At 53.3% G+C, this 17,190-nt stretch overlaps 3 protein-coding genes across 3 annotated transcripts; 1 reads left to right on the top strand and 2 right to left on the bottom strand.

Annotated features, from left to right (window-relative positions):
- Positions 1-1,345: 1,345 nt before the first annotated feature.
- Positions 1,346-6,771, bottom strand: TGME49_248840 (transporter, major facilitator family protein). Its single transcript, XM_002367189.2, has 4 exons — positions 5,011-6,771; positions 4,226-4,495; positions 3,182-3,577; positions 1,346-2,802 (listed from the first exon to the last, which is right to left on the bottom strand). The coding sequence occupies exons 1-4, from the start codon at positions 5,974-5,976 to the stop codon at positions 2,161-2,163; spliced, it is 2,274 nt and encodes a 757-aa protein (XP_002367230.1). The 5' UTR covers positions 5,977-6,771; the 3' UTR covers positions 1,346-2,160.
- A 357-nt stretch (positions 6,772-7,128) lies between these two features.
- TGME49_248850 (methionine aminopeptidase) lies at positions 7,129-13,220 on the top strand. Its single transcript, XM_002367190.2, has 7 exons — positions 7,129-8,115; positions 8,986-9,163; positions 9,651-9,865; positions 10,852-11,014; positions 11,569-11,633; positions 12,049-12,139; positions 12,789-13,220. Exons 1-7 carry the CDS (start codon positions 7,811-7,813, stop codon positions 13,020-13,022), a joined length of 1,251 nt encoding a protein of 416 aa, XP_002367231.1. The 5' UTR covers positions 7,129-7,810; the 3' UTR covers positions 13,023-13,220.
- Positions 13,221-13,305: 85 nt separating this feature from the next.
- Positions 13,306-17,142, bottom strand: TGME49_248860 (hypothetical protein). Its single transcript, XM_002367191.2, has 2 exons — positions 15,340-17,142; positions 13,306-14,810 (listed from the first exon to the last, which is right to left on the bottom strand). Exons 1-2 carry the CDS (start codon positions 16,386-16,388, stop codon positions 14,465-14,467), a joined length of 1,395 nt encoding a protein of 464 aa, XP_002367232.1. The 5' UTR covers positions 16,389-17,142; the 3' UTR covers positions 13,306-14,464.
- Between the last annotated feature and the right edge of the window lie 48 nt (positions 17,143-17,190).

Consider the following 17,190-nt stretch of genomic DNA (forward strand, 5'->3'; position numbering starts at 1 on the left):
TGTACACGAATATATATGCATGCGTAGGAATAAATATTCAAAGAGAAGCGTAGGTGAGTATGCTGTAATTGAGTTTGAGTGAACTTTTGGGTTCTTGTCCGTGTGGAGTCTTTCACGAGCTTTTGGACTTCCTTGTCGTTTGACGCTTGGGCTTCGTCCAGCTCTGTCAAGGCTTCGCCTGGAGAAAGTTCGTTTTTTTCTCCACGGTTTGAAGCCGGCACTGTCACCTTGAGTCTTCAGACATCTCACCATCGCAGATATCCTAAAATTCAGCGAGAGCTGTCTCCACGTCGCAAGCACCGCAGCCTTTGATTTCTCGCAGGCGTTTCAGCAATATGTGTAGGTGTAAAAGAGGAACGCATACACTTCATTTTCAGTTGCTCTGCCGGTGCAGAAGGGGAGAGGCGCAGAGATCGACGCAGCACAGAACACCGAGAAACCTGTTATTCGAGTCTTGCGCTTCCCTGAAACTGTTGACTAGCAAGCCAGCAACGTGATCCCTCGACCGAAAGGACTCCAACGATTCAACCGTACAGTCTGGAAATCTCTGGCGGTCGATTTTCTGCAAAGTTTTCATGGATTCCGTTCCCGCTGCCGGTCAGATTTGTACAGAATTCAGATTTCTCTTTCACCTCGCGAACGCAGATTCTCGCTTGCGAAAACTGCGTTGGGAGAGCGAGGCTTTCTTCCTCTTTTACGAGGAACAACGGGGAGCCGCTCTCAAGAGAAGTATTTTCCTCAGAACACACGGCGCGCGCCGCCGCCATCGAAGTCTGGCGGAAAGCCTCGGGCGAGACGCGAATCGATTTCTTCGCCGACTGGTCCGTTAATCATCGAAAACAACAGGGTCCCCGCGCATGCAAGTCTTTGAATTTCCCTCGCTGCTTCACCACATGCTCGATCGAGGTTTCGGCATGCAAGAAGGCTCGAGTTTTTTCCGTCGGATCACAAAACGCCGCCAACTCGTCAGGCCATTTGCTTCGTTTTTTCGGGCAAATGGGAGAGGCCAAATGAAGTTGAAAACCTGTGGGAGCTCGGCTGTTGCTAACCTGTCTGCTGCGCTGTCTTGTGTCTATACGCATTCTACTCATGCATTTCTCAGCGGGACCATCTTCTCCGTTGTCTACTCTGTGTGAAACATTTGGGTACGATTTGCTCCTTCTACGCACAAGCTGTACAGTGTCTATCCAGCATATATATGTATTTGTATATATATATATATAAATATATATATATATATATATATTTATATATATATATATATATATATATAAATATATATAAATATATATATATATATATATATATATATATATATAAACATATATATATATATATACGTGTACGCGTGTGTAAGTGTATGATCTCTATGCTGCGCCGGTAGGACGTAGGTAACACTGTTACATACATTTCTATGGCATTCCGTTTTATATGAATACAGACCATCATCGGTATACACGACTGTAGACAGAAGACTGTCCGGTTATCTGCGAGCGGTGCAACGCCTGGCTGTGTCTCACGGTTTCGAGCATGTCCGTCGACTGTTTGTGTTTTTTTTCCACGCGCCTTTTCTTCGAAGTAGGAAAGAAAAGCAAATGCCGAGATGGGGGCGAAGGCAACGCACAGAGAGGGCGAGGACGCCTCACGCGAAGAGCCACTGCTGGCGTGCATCAGCGTCCTCTCTGTCGATCTGCCTTCTTCTGAAATGTGGACGTTTCCGATTTGCCTTTCCTTCACCATTTATTCGACGTATCGGCCATTTGGAGAGCTGCAAACAGTCTGTCTCGCGTGCGACTTTCCTTTTCGTCTCCGTCGATCTCCAGGGCCTTTCGCGAATTTCAGGCCTTCATGAGACGCCTGGAAAGCCTGCATCCTCAGCGCTTGACGCCCGATACGGACGCAGTTTGTGTCTCCCTCCCGATGCGAGGGGAGAAACAGTCACTAGGATAGAAAGAACACAGAGACGCTTGTCGGCCTCTCGCGTTCCCCACCGCCATCGCACAGCTCGCGAGGCGCCGAGGCGCCGGAGACCTCTGTGTCGAGAACCGCCCGCCGAAAAGCTTCCGCGCGAACTGCAAGAGTCGACCGTCTTTTGGCTGCCTGCAGACCTCGCTCTCCCGCCTTCTCAGGACCTTCGCACTCCCGCGCTTGCCTCTCACACTACGCTTGGCCTCCGCCACCGCCAGTCTCGCCGTCCTCTTCGTCTGTGTCCCAGCGGCTTCCTTCTTCTGAGGGCATTTCGCGAGTCGCCACAACCGAGTAGCCGCCTCGAGTCTTCCCCAGCTGCTTCTCTTCCGCTTCGTCAGGCCATTTCGTGAAGGCTCCACCCGCTTCCGCGCCCTCGCGTCGGGCGTCTAGACACCCCAGCTCGACGGCGCTGTCCGGCGCGCGCGCCGCTGCCTCGCGCTCAGCCTCTCTTTCCTCGATTTCCTTGCGTCGGTTCGCAGCAACGCGATCTGTGGTGTACGTCCAGTGCAGCAGAAAGTAGACGAACACGGAGGCGATCCACGGGCCGACCGTCGTACACAGAAGCGCCTTTCCAAGCGCCTCGGCATTCACCTCTTCTTCACTCGGATTGGGAGGGAACGCGCTGTCGCCCTGCGCTCCTCCATCAGAGAAAACAGAGGGCGGAGGCGACGAAGAGGACGAGAGAGAAAGGAGCGCGGGAGACGACGACGGAGAAGAAGAGGAGGACGAACGGTGTTTCCGCAGCGGCTTCGTGTACCCAAACGCCTGCTGCGCCAGCATGCCTACCACGGGAGCTCCAAGGAGAGCAGAGCCAATGCTCTCCATCGTCGAAAACTGAAAAAACAGGGTGACAGGAGGAAAAAGGGAGAAATCAAGAGCAGTGAATTTCTAACAAGCAGTGCGAGTCTGTGGTGGCTGTTCGCTTCTCTCGAGTCTACATTTCGCTCTCCCCTTCCCCTTCTCACGATCGCTCTCTCTCTCTCGCCTCTCCCCACACTCCTCTCATTCAGCCGCCAGCTCTTGCCTGCTCCTCCCCCTGTTAGCCTCTCTCTCTCTATACGCCGTCCTGCCCGCGCTACAGAGGGTGAATGCCCTCAGCCGCATTTCAGGTTCGCGCGAAGCTTCCGGATGTCGACATCCTCGTTCTGCCCAGGGCGGTGCGGTGCCTCTCCCTGTTTCTCAGCTACTTCCTCAGCGACGCGAAAGAACGCACCAGACTGAAGACTGTTGCGCGGTGTCTCGGCAGAACGATCTCCGTCAAAACCGGCCTGTTGACGCCGACCCCCGGCCACCCTGCCATGAAGCCGATGAGGGTGGAGAGACCGAGGAAAAGTGGAAAGCTGCTCGCGCGCTTCGGCACTACGGAGAGGACGAGAAACATGAGAAGCGCGCGCGTCAGAATCGCCAGCTGGGCCAGCACAGGCCGCCCTTTATTTGGATACAAGCGGTGCACCTTGTCTCCGAGACGCCCCACCACGGGCGCGACCAACATCGCCGCTATCCAGCTCGCGGAGACAGTGAACGAGGCTTGCCAGTCCGCCAAGCCGCAGTACTGGAAAAACATCACGATGAAATTCAACGCGCTCCTCGGCATCCCGTTCAACACTCCCTGAAAAGGCAGAGCGCGCGGGCAAGGTACACAGAGGAACCCTCTTGGAAGCGAAGCAGCAAACGAGCAAGCGAGCAAAAGAGCAGGAGAAGGGCCAGGCGCAAGCCTTCGACGCTCTCCTCAGTCCGAGAAGACGAGAAAAGCGCATAACATTGCGCGTCTCGAGGAGATACGTTTCGCGGGCGGGAGTCTCAGCGACGACAGTGTGGTTTCAGCTCATTCTCAACGAACAAAGACGTTCGATGCTTACGTCTACCTTCATGGCGAGTCACACTGCCGTACGAGCAGTCGACCATGACGCTCGTGCTCAAGCATGTTCAAACTTAAATACCGGCCAGACGCACAGGTAGCCGCAGACACACCTCAAAATACATACATATGATATCTCTATAGCGATATCGTGTATGTATAAACATCTCGAGACACTGTTTTAGCGACCAGTCAACCACCCAAAGGGAGATATCAACGCAGGCGAGGGATCACGTCTGCGTCCATCTAAAATGTCTCTATCCGTCTATGCATATGCGTATGGTCGTCTATGCTCATTCCGATAATCTGCAGGCAAACATGTACACTGAGTTGATCGAACGCCACACTAGAGATGTGGAGAAACCGGTCTGAGAGAACGTTTTCGAGACTGCAACCTACGAGGAGGAGCATGACACCGAAGCTCGGGGTCCGAAAGACGTAGCCGAGACTCAAAAGCGCGGCTGCATGCCTTTTTGCCTTCTGCATGCAGCCTTCCGCTCCACAGACTGTCTTTGGCAGACACGCAGGCGAAGACGAGAGGGAAGCAGACCGAGACGGAGAAGTCGAAGAAGACAGAGAAGAAGACGGAGACGGAGAAAGCAGCCAGGAGAGGGCAATGCCGAAGGCCACCGAGAGGCAGCCGACGAAGGCGAATGAGACGCGCCAGCCCTGCACAAAGCAAAACCGAGATGAGAGAAGCGCGGAAGCGGACGTCGCGCGCGAGTCCTGCGAGAAATCTCAGAATGGACACCGATCGTCGAGCTACGGTCTGCCCCGCGTCAGTGCCGGCTTATCTTTTGTGACTGCGTCAAAAACGCTTCTCTGCACAACTCCTGCAAAGACGAACATCTCAGAAGGCAAGTACGAGAACATGGTGAAATCGAGGAAGAGAGGAGAGACGAAAGAGACGACAAACAGAGGAGGTGAAACGCGCCGAAAAGCGCGGATCTCGACACCGACCTACGCAGCCCCCATTTCTCTTGCCCTGCTTGACTCAGTCTCATGCTGTGAGCACATCTCCCATCTTCTGCCTTCGTTTCTCTTCTCCGTAGCGCCCCTCTTCCGCCGCCTTCCGTTCCCCGCCTTTCCAGCCCAACTGTGCATGCGAAGGATTTATTTTGAACTGTGCATGCGAAGGATTTATTTTGAACTGTGCATGCGTGTTGGCCTCGCGTCTGACTCACTGCGACGCCGGAGAAGACCATCGCGGAGAGGCCAGTGGTGAGCATGACAGCGAGCATGCGGCCTGTGCTCTGAAAGAAACTCATGTTGCCAAAGGCAGTTCCGCGTTTTTCGCTCGAGACCAGTTCGCCGAGAATCTTCTGCGAAACGGGGCCGAGCACGGCCATCAAAACGCCCGAGGCGAGCATCAGCGGCATCAGCTGCCATTCGTGGGTCAGGAGCGCGAGGAGGAGTGTACATACACCCCAGCCGACGCAGGAGACGCGGAGAATGAGTTCCGTTCCATCTCGGCCGTCGCTCGCGTCGGGATCTGCAAAGGCAGGCGCCGTCCGAGAAGCTGAAAGGCGAGCGTCTCCGCGGCCGAACGCTGGGCCGCTGAGAGCGTCGACGGCGACCCCCCAGAGCGGGCAGCAGAAGGCATGCGCGAGTCTGGCGAGAGAGGAAGCGCTGCCGAGAACCGTGGGTGAGAAGTGGAGCTGAGCCTCCAACGCTTTGTACGCTGCAGGCAGCAGCTGGTCGGTTGCGCCGTGGAGAAAAGAGTAGAAGAAGGTGCACAGAACGAACCGCGAGGCGCCAGGAGAGGCAGTCACAGGAGGGAGAACCATCTCCGATAGGGCTCGCGCGCTGTACGTACACCTGGAGACGCAGCGGGGGCGGGTGAGACGCGACGGCAGTGAGGAAGGCAGCGCCTCGTCGGAGTCGGAGAAGTCGTCGGCATCGTCGAAGAGAGTGAGATTTGGATTGGCAGGGGATGAGGGAAGCAGACTACGGCCGACAGGACGCGGCGGAGATGCGAAGGAAGAGACCGACGAGAGCGAGGAAACGTCCGAAGGGTCGACGGGGGGGAGATCAATCCGCGGATTGAACATTCGACGCTTGTCGGGCGAGAGGCGAGAAACCCCGACAGTCGAAGCTGGCGGAGACGAAGAACGCGTAGATGCCGAAATCGAAGGCGGGAGACGCTCCATCGTGGAAGGAGAGGAGAGAAGAAGAGGAGAGAAGAAGAGGGAAAAAGACGAGAAGAGAAGAAGAGGAGAGACGAAGAAGAGGAGAGAAGAAGAAGAGGAGAGAAGAAGAGGAGAGGAGACTGCAAAGCAGAAGTACGGACAGGCGAAAGCGGAACAGCAAGGAGTAGAAGACGAAGAAGCAGATGCACAAAAAAAAGAAAAACGCCGAAGGAGATGGAGGAAAGGACAGAAGCGAAGGAAACGACAGAAAGGAGAAGTAGGAAAAGACAAAGAGGAGGACGGCGAGGAGACGTCAGCGGCGGTGGTCCGATGAAGGGGAGACGACAAGTACAAGAAGAAGATGCGAAGGGAAAGGCGCCTCTGCTCCTTGGAAAGAGGAGAAATAAATGAAGAACTGTGAAATTGAGGGGAGACAAAAGGTCAGAAATGTCAAAAAGTGATGAACTCTCATCGAGCGGCTTCCGACCCATCAAAGGAGACGAGTCACTTCTCGTTTCTCATTTTCGCGGGGAAGCTCTCGGGAACCATTTTCCTCTGCGGCAATCATTCCCTGATATCGTGTTTCTTTCCTCTCTTTTCATTTTTTTCTCCTTTCTTCTCCTTCCTCGACCGCAGAGCTGACTCTAGACGACAGGCACGCAGAGGCACAGTCGTCCGGAGAGAAAGACAAAACTCTGCACCTCTCTCTCGTCTGTCGAGACCGTGTATAAACATTTCTCTTTTCTCTTCTGTCTCTCGACATGCCCTTCCAGCGGCGTCGTCCACGCAGACGACGAATCCGTTCCCGTTTCTCTGCCCGTGGGCTCGATTGTCTGTAAACAGCTCAGCCAGACACCCGACTTTTCTCTCGCGTTTGCGCAGAAGACACGAGGGCGGGAGAAATCGCACTGCCCCAGGGAGTGAGGCTGCGCAGCAGCATTTCGGTGTGTTTGAGAGGTGAAAAAGCAGGCTACAATGGACGCAAAAAGATTTTAGGAGGCTTCCACTCGACCTTTGGAGCGGAAGGACGCGAAGGTCCCGATGTGCTGCCTCACGACCTCCTGCGCCTCGCACGAGAGACTGCATGCGGGTCGTCGTCCCCGTCGACTCGCCGTCTCGCGTTCTTCAGGCGATTGTGCCATCTTGAAAAGAAACTTCTTCTTGGGGGAAGGATCGAAACGGAACAAAGGAGAGAGGAAAATCTCTGCTCGCTCGGCGACATTCTCGAAGCCTCTCTCTCACGCCTGCTCCGTTCCCAGAGCTTTCGCGCGGCGCATGCGTCGTGTATGTACACTGCAAGTCGCCCACGGCTTTGACGCTCGCGGCAACGGGCGAAACACTTGGGAGAGGCCGGAAAAAGCTTCTTTCGGCTTTTCTGAGGGTCTCTTGCTTTCTTCAGAACCGACGTTGTCTTGTTCGTCGCCTCTCGGTTGTCCACGTTGACTTCTTCTCGAGTCCAGCCTCGCGGGAGATACACGCTCGATTCTTCTGACTCGGCTGTCTCCTGATCCTGATCCGTTCTTCCGCCCTTTTATCTTTCTTTATCTTTCCTCTTTTTCCTCTCCAGTCTTCTGACTCTGCCTACCTTTCTTGTTGGCTTCGCAGCCTCCCCTCTCCAATCTTCAGAGGCCTTTCTCTAAGCCTTCCCGCTCGCGGTGGCTGCTTTTTGTCTGCTTTTTGTCTGCTTCCCTTCGCTACTCGCTACTCGGCGTCTTCGCGGTCTCGCCTCTCTTTGCTCCGGCCTCCGGTTTCTGCTCCGTCGTCGGCCTTGCTTCTCGCTTCGCTCTCCTCTCTGCACTCCTCTTCTCTTTGTCTCGGTTTCCCGCCGTTCCTCCTCCCTTCGCTCGCCGGGAAGATGGTGGACACTGCCGCTTCTGCAGACTCCGCGCGGGCGCCAGGCGACCAGGTGCGTTGCGAAGGATGTGCAAGAGAGGTGAAGCCTGAGCTGCTCTGTCCGACCTGCGTCAAACTCGGCATTCAGAGCAGCTACTTCTGCTCGCAAAGCTGCTTCAAGGAGAACTGGAAGAAACACAAAGACGTCCACGCCGTCTTTAAGCTCCTCCAGAAAAAAAACCAGGAAGCCGAGACCTCCGCAGAAACCGACCTCGCCAAGTTCAATCCGCAGGACCGGAATACTTGGCGCAACGACCCGCATCTGCGGTAAGTGCATTGTGGATGGTCGAAGAACAACGCGGTTTCCACCGACTCAGCGACGCTCCAGAAAGGTCCTGCATGCATGCAGAGTGTCGGGTCCTGGCGCGGGGCCTCGGCTCAACGCGTCTGCGTCGCGACTTGTTTTCAGGCACCTTCCCATCCGCAGCTTCTGAGACGCAAAACGCGAGACAACCTCTTGTTTTTCGCTGTCCGTACTCACTTACCCATCAACGCATGTAGCTGCGTGCAGGTATTTTCTGAGACGTCAATCTTTCTTCTCTCCTGTTTTCTCTCTCTTCTCCTTCCTTCTGTCCTGTTTCCTCTCTCTTCTCCTTTCTTCTCTCCTGTTTCCTCTCTCTTCTCCTTTCTTCTCTCCTTTTGCTCTCTCTTCTCCTTTCTTCTCTCCTGTTTCCTCTCTCTTCTCCTTTCTTCTCTCCTGTTTCCTCTCTCTTCTCCTTTCTTCTCTCCTTTTGCTCTCTCTTCTCCTTTCTTCTCTCCTGTTTCCTCTCTCTTCTCCTTTCTTCTCTCCTGTTTCCTCTCTCTTCTCCTTTCTTTTCTCCTGTTTTCTCTCTCTTCGCCTGTCACACTTTACGCCATTTCTCTCTTCGTTTGCCCTGCGTCCTCTCTCTGTCGGTGCCTCGGCTTCGCGGCGGCCTCGGGAGTGTTTACGCAGCTTGGGTTGCATGTTCTCCTGGGTCTCTATGGGGTCCCTCCCCGAGGGAGGAAACGAGTACCACGTCAAGGGCGGTTCGCGCCTCTGGTTCTTGTGTTTCTACAGCAGCAAGTCGTTTTGCATCTTTTTCCAGCAGCGCTCCTCTTTCTGTTTTCGTCGGCTTCCAGTGTGCGTCGTTGCTTCTCCTGTTTCGTCTCCTCCAGGAACTTTCTTTCTTTTTCCTTCACGGGGGAGTTGAGGCCTTGGCCCATCCTGCAGTGCATGCGTTCGGTGCCTCCCCACATTCAGCAGCCAGACTACGCACTCTCGGGCGTCCCTCAGTCCGAACTCGACTCTCGACGGAAAAGCAACGTCCACGTTCACTCTGAGGAGGAAATCCAGGTGAGGTGTACAGCGACCTGGGGACACAGAGCGGCGCGCCGAACTGGAAGACGCGCCTTTCGGCTCAGGCCTCCATGGCCGCCTCGGCGTTTCTCCGCTGCGTTTCTCCGCTGCGTTTCGTCTTTCCGTTCTGTCGCGTATTGGGGCTTCTCCTTCCTCGTCGGAGGCTCCGTTCTCGGTGTCACCTCCGTTTCGCCTGCAGCCTTGTGCGTCTCTTCTCTCTGCTTTTCGATGTTCTTCCACTGCTTCTCCTGCGTCCGCGGTTCGCCAGGGGCCTCCGGCCTGGACGGAGCCTCTTGTACATCGTCCATTCTTTGAATTTCGTCCATTTTTTGGATTTCGTCCTTGTCCTTGCCTGTGTCCGCGGGTCGTTTTCGTCGCTCTTCTGCGACTGCGGTGTCCTCGAGTTCTCGACATTTGCTCGACCATTTCACAGGTCGAACGTTGACGCTGTCTACGCGTTCGATGGCTCTCCGACGTTCTGCAGCGTCTGCGAGAGACATGCCTCCTGGGCCGCCGAGCCTTGGACTACGCGCACAGCCTCGTGAAGCCCGGCGTCACGACAGAGGAAATAGATGCGAAGGTGCATGCATTCATTGTGGACAATGGAGGATACCCTTCCCCCCTGAACTATCAACAATTTCCGAAGTCCTGCTGCACTTCCGTCAACGAAGTCATTTGTCACGGCATCCCGGACTTCCGGTAAGAACTGAAGCTGTCTCATGTCCGGTATCGACAGGTCTCCATACGTCCACTTTCCTCTCGTCCTAAAGCATCTGTATGCTTGTGTCTCTCTGCGTCTCTCTGCCCTACCTATACCTCTGTCTGTCCATCTGGAATTACGTTACGTTTTTACGGACCTAACGTTATCACTCTGTGTGAGTCCATCTGCCTACTTACATGTCAACTTGCATATCTAACTGTGCCCGTGTATTTACTCATCAATCTACTTGTTTGTCTGTATCTACCAGCATCTATCTGTGACTCTCTACCTGCGTCGCTCTCCTGCTTTTCATCTACCTTTTCTATCTATCTGTCTTTTGTACTGTGGGATCCATGTATCTATGATTATATACAGCGATACATGTCCACATCAAGTTACGCATCAGTCTGTCCATCTGAACTGTATGTACCTTCACTGAAATGTGAATGCGTATATACGGGCATATATATATAAATGCATTTATGTAGGACTGTATACGTATGTGCAGAAAGAGCGGTATTTTCGTTTTGTGCCCCGTTGTAGGCGCATTGGTTTCGTTTTGCATGCTTGTGCAACGGACGTTGTATCCTCACATGATGTGTACATTGGCCTTTAAGATGCATGCGAAGAAAAAGATTTCTTGTCTCTCGTTCTGCACCTCTGTGCGAACGCGTTTGCGTCTCCCATCAGGGTAAATGCCCCTAGGCAAGTATCCACACATATCCGGTATCCTTTCCCCTCTAAAAACCATTTTGTCGTAGCGTATGCATATTTATATGCGTCTGAAGAGAGCCTACCTGCGCTCATCTATCATAATATATATATATATATATATACATATATATATGTATATTTATATTTGCGTGCGGTGCGCGCTGAAGAGGTATGCGTTGCATGACCTGTTCGGAAGACTCGGAGACAGCGGGGTCGTCTGCGGAGTCTGTACACCCCGTCGCGTTAGTGTCTGTTTCTTGCGGCGCTTCAGACCTCTTCAAGACGGAGACATTGTGAACATAGACATCACAGTTTTCTTCAAGGGCATGCACGGAGATTTGAACGAAACGTACTGCGTTGGCGACAATGTCGACGAAGACAGCAAACGCCTCATAAAAGGCGCCTACGAGTGCCTCATGGAGGCTGTTAAGCAGGTTCGCGAAAGCACCGACCCGGCTCTCGGGTGTATGTACACCTGGTCAGAGCGAAGCGCCTCCCCCTGTTCACTTTCCACGCAGCCGGAGCTTACTTGATTTCTCCAACTCTCGCTGCTGTCGTCTCTGCGCCAAGCAGTGACATTTCCCTGCTCTCTGTGGTTGCACTAATCTACCTGTGACGGAATCCAGGCAATGTATACATATATATATATATATATATATCTGTATATATCTGTATATCTATATATATATATGTATATATATCTGTACATATATCTATATATCTATATATATATATGTATATATCTGTATATATATATATATATATCTGTATATATATATATATATATATGTATATATCTGTATATATATCTATATATGTATATATATATATATATATCTGTATGTATATGGGGTGTATGTAAACCTATGGCCGCGTGTTGTGGTTCCTCTCTGACTACAAGGAGGCCTGTCGCTCTGGTTTTCTCCCTTCGTCTTCACGTTTCTTTACCGAGCGTTCCTCGCGTTTTTCCTCTGTCCTTTCCCCACAGTGCCGGCCCGGCATGATGTACCGCGACGTGGGCCGCATCGTCTCCGATGTCGCTGACAAGTACAAGTGAGAAAACGCAGAACGGAGACTCTGTGTGTGCGTCACGTCCTGCGCGCTTCCGCGCTACTCTTTCCTTCACTCGGTCTTGCCCGGCAGTCTCCGTTTGTTTCTCTCTTTCGATTTCTTGCCGTCGTTCCCCATGCGCTGCAGCATGCCTTTACACGTCCGTCGCCTCCGCTTCCTCAGCCTTGTGCTGCTGAACTGGCGTTCCACGTCTGCGAGGAACCTGCGCGAGGCTCGACGGTACAGTCTTCCCTCCTTCCGATGCCTGTCGTTCTGTCTTTGATTCTGCCTGGAGCTGGCGGCTCTCGATCTCGCGTCTCTCCGTCCGGGATCGCCGCGCCTTCTGTCCGTTCTCCAGCTGTCCTCTGTCGCAGTTCTCGGTTCACTGCTTGCCTCTGGACTTTGTTGACTCTGCCAGCCTCTCGGTCGTTCGGTCGTACTGCGGCCATGGCATCGGCGAACTCTTCCATACGACGCCAAACATTCCTCACTATCGAAGAAACAAAGCAGTAAGACCCAGCTCCGGCATGTCTGCCAAGCTCGCAGCAGAGGGAGCAGTGACCCTGTGAATTCGCTTTAGCAACTCGAAGAGAGCCTGGCGTATGGAGGTCCGACGTCAGACTCGAGAAGCGGCGGGGGGTCCTCAGATTCGACCTGAGTTTCCAAACTCCGTTCTCACCACGTTAGATGTTCGTGACTGGAATCGACGAATGACATCTGTAAACGGTTTTGGTCGGTAGCGATCGCTACGCTGTACGAGGAAGAAGCGTTGTTCTCGCGCCAACCTTTTTTGGAGTGAACGGGGAGGCCGTCTTTCCACGACTTCCTACTTGCCTGGCGCTGACCTAACGGACTGAGACCAATCTCCAGTGACGTTTGCCTCTTGTCTCGTCGTTTCGTTTTCTTGGTCGCCTTTTTCGGTGTCTTCTTGGCTCTCTCTGTCGACACCACCTGCGTCTTCGACTCGCGCCGTTGTTTTCTCCTCTGCCGTCTCTGGGCTGGCCTCTGCGTCTGCGCGCGACTTCCTTGTCTGTCTTTCCCTTTCCTTCTTCTTCGTTCTGTTCTCCGTTTCCGGTCTCTCTCCTCCCTTCTGTCTCTGTGTCTCCTCTCTCGTCTTCTCCACGTCTCGTTGCGCCTGTCGCACTGCTGTTGCGCCAGATCGGAGTCATGAAGCCTGGCCATGTCTTCACGATCGAGCCGATGATCAACGCGGGCAAGTCTGGAGACCTGCTCTGGCCCGACAACTGGACAGCGTGTACCATCGACGGACGGCGGTCGGCGCAGTTCGAACACACTCTGCTGGTCACTGAAACAGGCGTCGAGATTCTCACCAAACGCCTCCCCTGCTCTCCCCCGCTCGACTTCGACGCCTCGGCGTACGACAACTTGTGAACCTCCCCGACGCGTGATCCAACAACCGGTTTCGCGACATGCAGCCCCGAGCGAAAATGACATCCAGGAGAAATCCGCCGTGGAACACCACGGATGGTAGTGGACATTTACCAGACAAAGGAGAACAACAGAGCGGAGGAGAGCAGAAGAGGACGATGGTAAACAAGGAATATGTTCTATACCATATACATATATATATATATATGCAAACGTGTGCCTGTGTGCACGCATATATAACTATATATAACTATATATATATATATATATATATATATAAAGTTTAGCTAGATATATGGCATATGGAATATGCTTTGGGGGACGTTGAAAGGCGTCGTGGAAAGAAAGGTTTCTTCATGTGACCAATTGGTGTCGGTGCATGCGTCGTCGGGGACTGAGGGTGGAGCTGTTTGTTGGGGTCTCTTGGCCCGTCGAGAACTCTTGTTTTGGGACAGCACTGAGGCACCCAGGTTCGGGATGTCTGGAAACGGTGTTCTTTTCGCCAGACATCTGGTCAACTGAGAGTCATCCGCAGTCGAATTCTTGGCCATCGAAGGCGAATGGTTTTGCTCTCCGCGCTAACGCTGGCTACGCCTGTCTCTACGGAGGAGGCGGTGTATCTACACCTGCCTTGTGGCGCTAGCAGGCCATCCGTCGCAGTGAGGAGAGAGGCGGATGTCGCCTCCTGACTTCCCTTCGCGTTTTTGTCTCGGCCGACCACAATCCGAGCGCGGTTGCGGAGGAACCGAAACGAAACTGAGGAAAAAAGACCGAAACACTGGCTCTGCGCAAAAGGACGAGCGAGAAGACGCGGACTCCACACCGCACATGCCGCCTTTCGACGAACAGTGCAAACATCACTTTCGAGAGCTAAAAGAGAAGCCGCAGAGTAACGCAAGGCTTTGCCAGTCATCAGAAGGCGCGCGGTACCACGGAGACAAAAAGCGACGCCAGTCTTGGCAAAAATATCTAAATGTCAAATGCGTTCCTCGCGAAGTCCACGAGCGACGGTGCCGGTCGAAGCGCCTCTGTGTCAGGTTCGAAGACCGCAGTGAGAGAAAACCGCGAGAGAGGACGAGAATGAAAAGAACCGCTGCATTTCAGCTTCAGAGGCAATATATGAGACAAAATCGTGACATGTCAAGAAGGAAGGACGGAGCAAAAAGCAAGACAAAAAGAACCGAGGACCAACAGAACAGCTTGTTCCTTCGAGAAACGAATCCCTTCCCGCTTGTCGCGTTTTCCCTGACACACCCTCGTCGTATGTTGCCTTCCTTCCTTTCCTTTCACCTCTTGTTCTTCTGTGTCATACTCTTCTCTTTCTCTCTTTCTTTCTATCTCTTTCTCTGTTTGGCTCCTTTCTTGTCTTCCTTGTGCCTCGCCGTCTTTTTTGCGAGCCTCTGGAAGTCCCCGCTTCTTGCGCCGGCGTTCCGCCGCCGTTGCCCTTATCTCTCTGTGCGTCTGTCCTCCGAGTCAGCTGTCGCGTCTCCTCTTTGCTCGCGGGCTTCGCGCTGGCGCCTCGCCTCGAGGGCGGCGTTGCTGTCGAGCGCCTCCATGAGTCTCTTGAGCTGTCCACATCGAAGCTGCGCGACCGCAGCCCAGTCCACCTTCTTCTCGACTTCGCGCGCATGTCGTCTCGCCCAGTAAAGTTGTCTTCTCCGCTTCAGTACCAAGAAGCTCCCGCCCTCGCCGCGCGTCACACGCTTCACTCTGCGCTGATTCTCTCGGATACGACGAACATGTCCCTCCGCGACGCACATGCGGCTGTAGGTATTGGCAATCGCGTCTTTGCTGAGCGGCCGCGCAACGCAGAGACACCGCAGACACCCCGCTGCATGCGCAACGTCTTGACGCTCTCCACTGGCCGGTTAAGAGCAACGCGGGAGACAGTCTTTGCCGGCTCCGAGCCATGACACTCGCTGCTCCTCACACAAAGTTTCCACCCACTCAGCGTCACTCGGCGGCTGCCGGGAGCACTTGACATGGATGCGTCTCAGCCACATAAACGCATTAAACATATTATATATATATAGATATATAATATATAGACACCTGTGCACAAAAACATATATAAATATATAAATATATTTAAATATAAATATATAAATATATATAAATATAAATATATAAATATATATATATATATATAAATATATAAATATATATAAATATACATGTATGTCTGTATACTCATATATGTTTGCGTGGATGTCTTTGTAGACACGGATATGGATCTCCCTCTTTTTCAGTTGGAGACGGGACTTGCATTTCTGCCTGTCGTTTCTTTCGCTGCCTTGGTAGCCCACGGTTCGTCACTCACTTTTTTGGAGCTGTGTCCGGATTGACGAAGATGGTGAAGGCGCGAAGCGTCGTATCGCCTCCAGAAGAGGTCCTTGCTCTCGAACTGCATGCGCCGTCTCGAGAGAGGAGGTCGGACGACCGAGACACCCCCGGCGGAGGCAGTTCACAGCGAAAAGAGCATCCCCGCGAAAAAGAAGAGGAAGGAGACAGAGAGGAAGAGGAAGACGTACGAAAGGGCAAAGAAGAACAGGGAAAAGAGGAACAGGGAGCCGAAGAGGAACAGGGAGCCGAAGAAGAACAGAGAGACGAAGACGACGCGAAAGACGACAAGGAAGAAGACGGCAGGGCAATGAAGGGGGAGAAGAAGGAAGGCTCGAGGGCGAGCGCGGAAAAGAGAGAAAGACGCGAAGAAAGAGGAACGCGAGGAGGAGGCGAGGTCGAGTCCCCCCGCTGAGGAGGCCAGGAATGTTGCCCAGCGACGGTGTGCCACGGAGTATAGACACCCGAGTCGAGAAAAGCTTCCGAAGGACCGAAGACAAAGGAAGAGGAAGGAGACAGCAAAGGGAAGGCAGGACGCGAAAGGAACGCTGGGGATGGTCGGGGTATGCGCGCTAGAGCAGAAAGACTGGGGAGAAAGAGGAACGCGAGACAGAGCAGAAAACCGGCAGAGCGGCGTCGCCGCCGTCGACAAACGAGAGAAAAGCTGAAAGCCGAAAAAAACCCGTGGTGCGTCGGACGAAGGCGCGACGAAGGACGCGCGAGGGGAAAACTCGCAGATACGGAAGGCCGCCAAACCTGCATCACATCCCCGGTAGAAGACGAGCGAGAAGGAGAAAGACAAGGAGGAGAGGAAGAAGCAGAACGAGGGGGGGACAAAGCATGGGCCGGAGAACTGCGAAACGAACGAGACTGAAGAGCTGCGCTCATGTCCGGGGGATCGTGTAGACAGTTTTCCCCCATTTTCTCGCGGCATCTGAACGAGATCTGCTTGTGTGCGAAGCCGGAGAAAAAAGCATAGGCTGCTGTCTCCTGAAGCGCTTGCATCGAACTGGATAATGCCAAGGACATCAAAGACCTCTCCGACACTGACTACGTTTTCTCCTGTTGCTCTGTTCTCTCTGTACTTCCCAGGGAGGAACGCGCGACGGACTCGAAGCTGAAACGGAGACCCTCGCGTCGAAAGGAGAGCCTGGACGGCGAGGCGACGCAAAGAGGGAAAACCATGAGCAAGAAGAAGGGAAGAGGACAAAGAGGGGGAAGAGCGAGGAAGAAGAAGGGGAGAAGACGAAGAGGAAGAAGCACAGAGGAAGAAGAGGAGGGAGAAGACGAAGAGGAAGAAGCACAGAGGAAGAAGAGGAGGGAGAATGGACACTATCTTTGGAGGCGTGGAGGAGAGACTGAGAGGCGGGCGAAAGAGAGAAAGCGAATTTTTGATGCAGCACGAGAATGGAGAGGAAAAATGAGTTTTTTGAGGTGTCGAGACACCGCGAGAGTTTCAAGATGCATCAACGAGATGAGCGAGCAAATCCGAGACCCTCCGCGGATTCTCAGGAAGGAGGAACCCTGTTAGCTGTACAATTGATCATAAAGCCTATCCAGGAAGAAATAAATATCGTTTCTGTGAAAGAGGCTTTTCTCTCTCAATCCTTCAATCTCTCTGTCTCGTCCGCCACCCGCGCGCTGCATCTTTCAGTCGCTGCGACAGCCGCAGATGCTCCTCCGCGTCCTCAGCGCAGACGCAGTTTCGTCGGCGTTCACTTGAGTTTGAAGAAAGGCCATCCAAAACGCGAAAGAAGAACGCGCCTCTCCCGGCTTCTCTCGCTGCGAATGTGTATACAAGTTTATATAATACATGTACATATACGCAGAC

This window comes from Toxoplasma gondii, chromosome XII (genome assembly GCF_000006565.2).
Source record: "Toxoplasma gondii ME49 chromosome XII, whole genome shotgun sequence".
NCBI classification, from domain to species: domain Eukaryota; phylum Apicomplexa; class Conoidasida; order Eucoccidiorida; family Sarcocystidae; genus Toxoplasma; species Toxoplasma gondii.

What these genes read in the sequence shown, in the direction of transcription:
- TGME49_248840 (XM_002367189.2), bottom strand. Translation starts at nt 5,976, where the DNA reads ATGGAGCGTCTCCCGCCTTCGATTTCGGCATCTACGCGTTCTTCGTCT. An exon ending in TGGTCTTCTCCGGCGTCGCA is followed by an intron (nt 4,496 to 5,010) that starts GTGAGTCAGACG and finishes TGCTTTGTGCAG; the next exon opens with GGCTGGCGCGTCTCATTCGC. An exon ending in GCGCAACAGTCTTCAGTCTG is followed by an intron (nt 2,803 to 3,181) that starts GTGCGTTCTTTC and finishes CTGTTTTTTCAG; the next exon opens with TTTTCGACGATGGAGAGCAT.
- TGME49_248850 (XM_002367190.2), top strand. Translation starts at nt 7,811, where the DNA reads ATGGTGGACACTGCCGCTTCTGCAGACTCCGCGCGGGCGCCAGGCGAC. An exon ending in CGCAACGACCCGCATCTGCG is followed by an intron (nt 8,116 to 8,985) that starts GTAAGTGCATTG and finishes CGTCTCCTCCAG; the next exon opens with GAACTTTCTTTCTTTTTCCT. An exon ending in TCATGGAGGCTGTTAAGCAG is followed by an intron (nt 11,015 to 11,568) that starts GTTCGCGAAAGC and finishes CTTTCCCCACAG; the next exon opens with TGCCGGCCCGGCATGATGTA.
- TGME49_248860 (XM_002367191.2), bottom strand. Translation starts at nt 16,388, where the DNA reads ATGTCCTTGGCATTATCCAGTTCGATGCAAGCGCTTCAGGAGACAGCA. An exon ending in CCGGACACAGCTCCAAAAAA is followed by an intron (nt 14,811 to 15,339) that starts GTGAGTGACGAA and finishes GCGGCCGCTCAG; the next exon opens with CAAAGACGCGATTGCCAATA.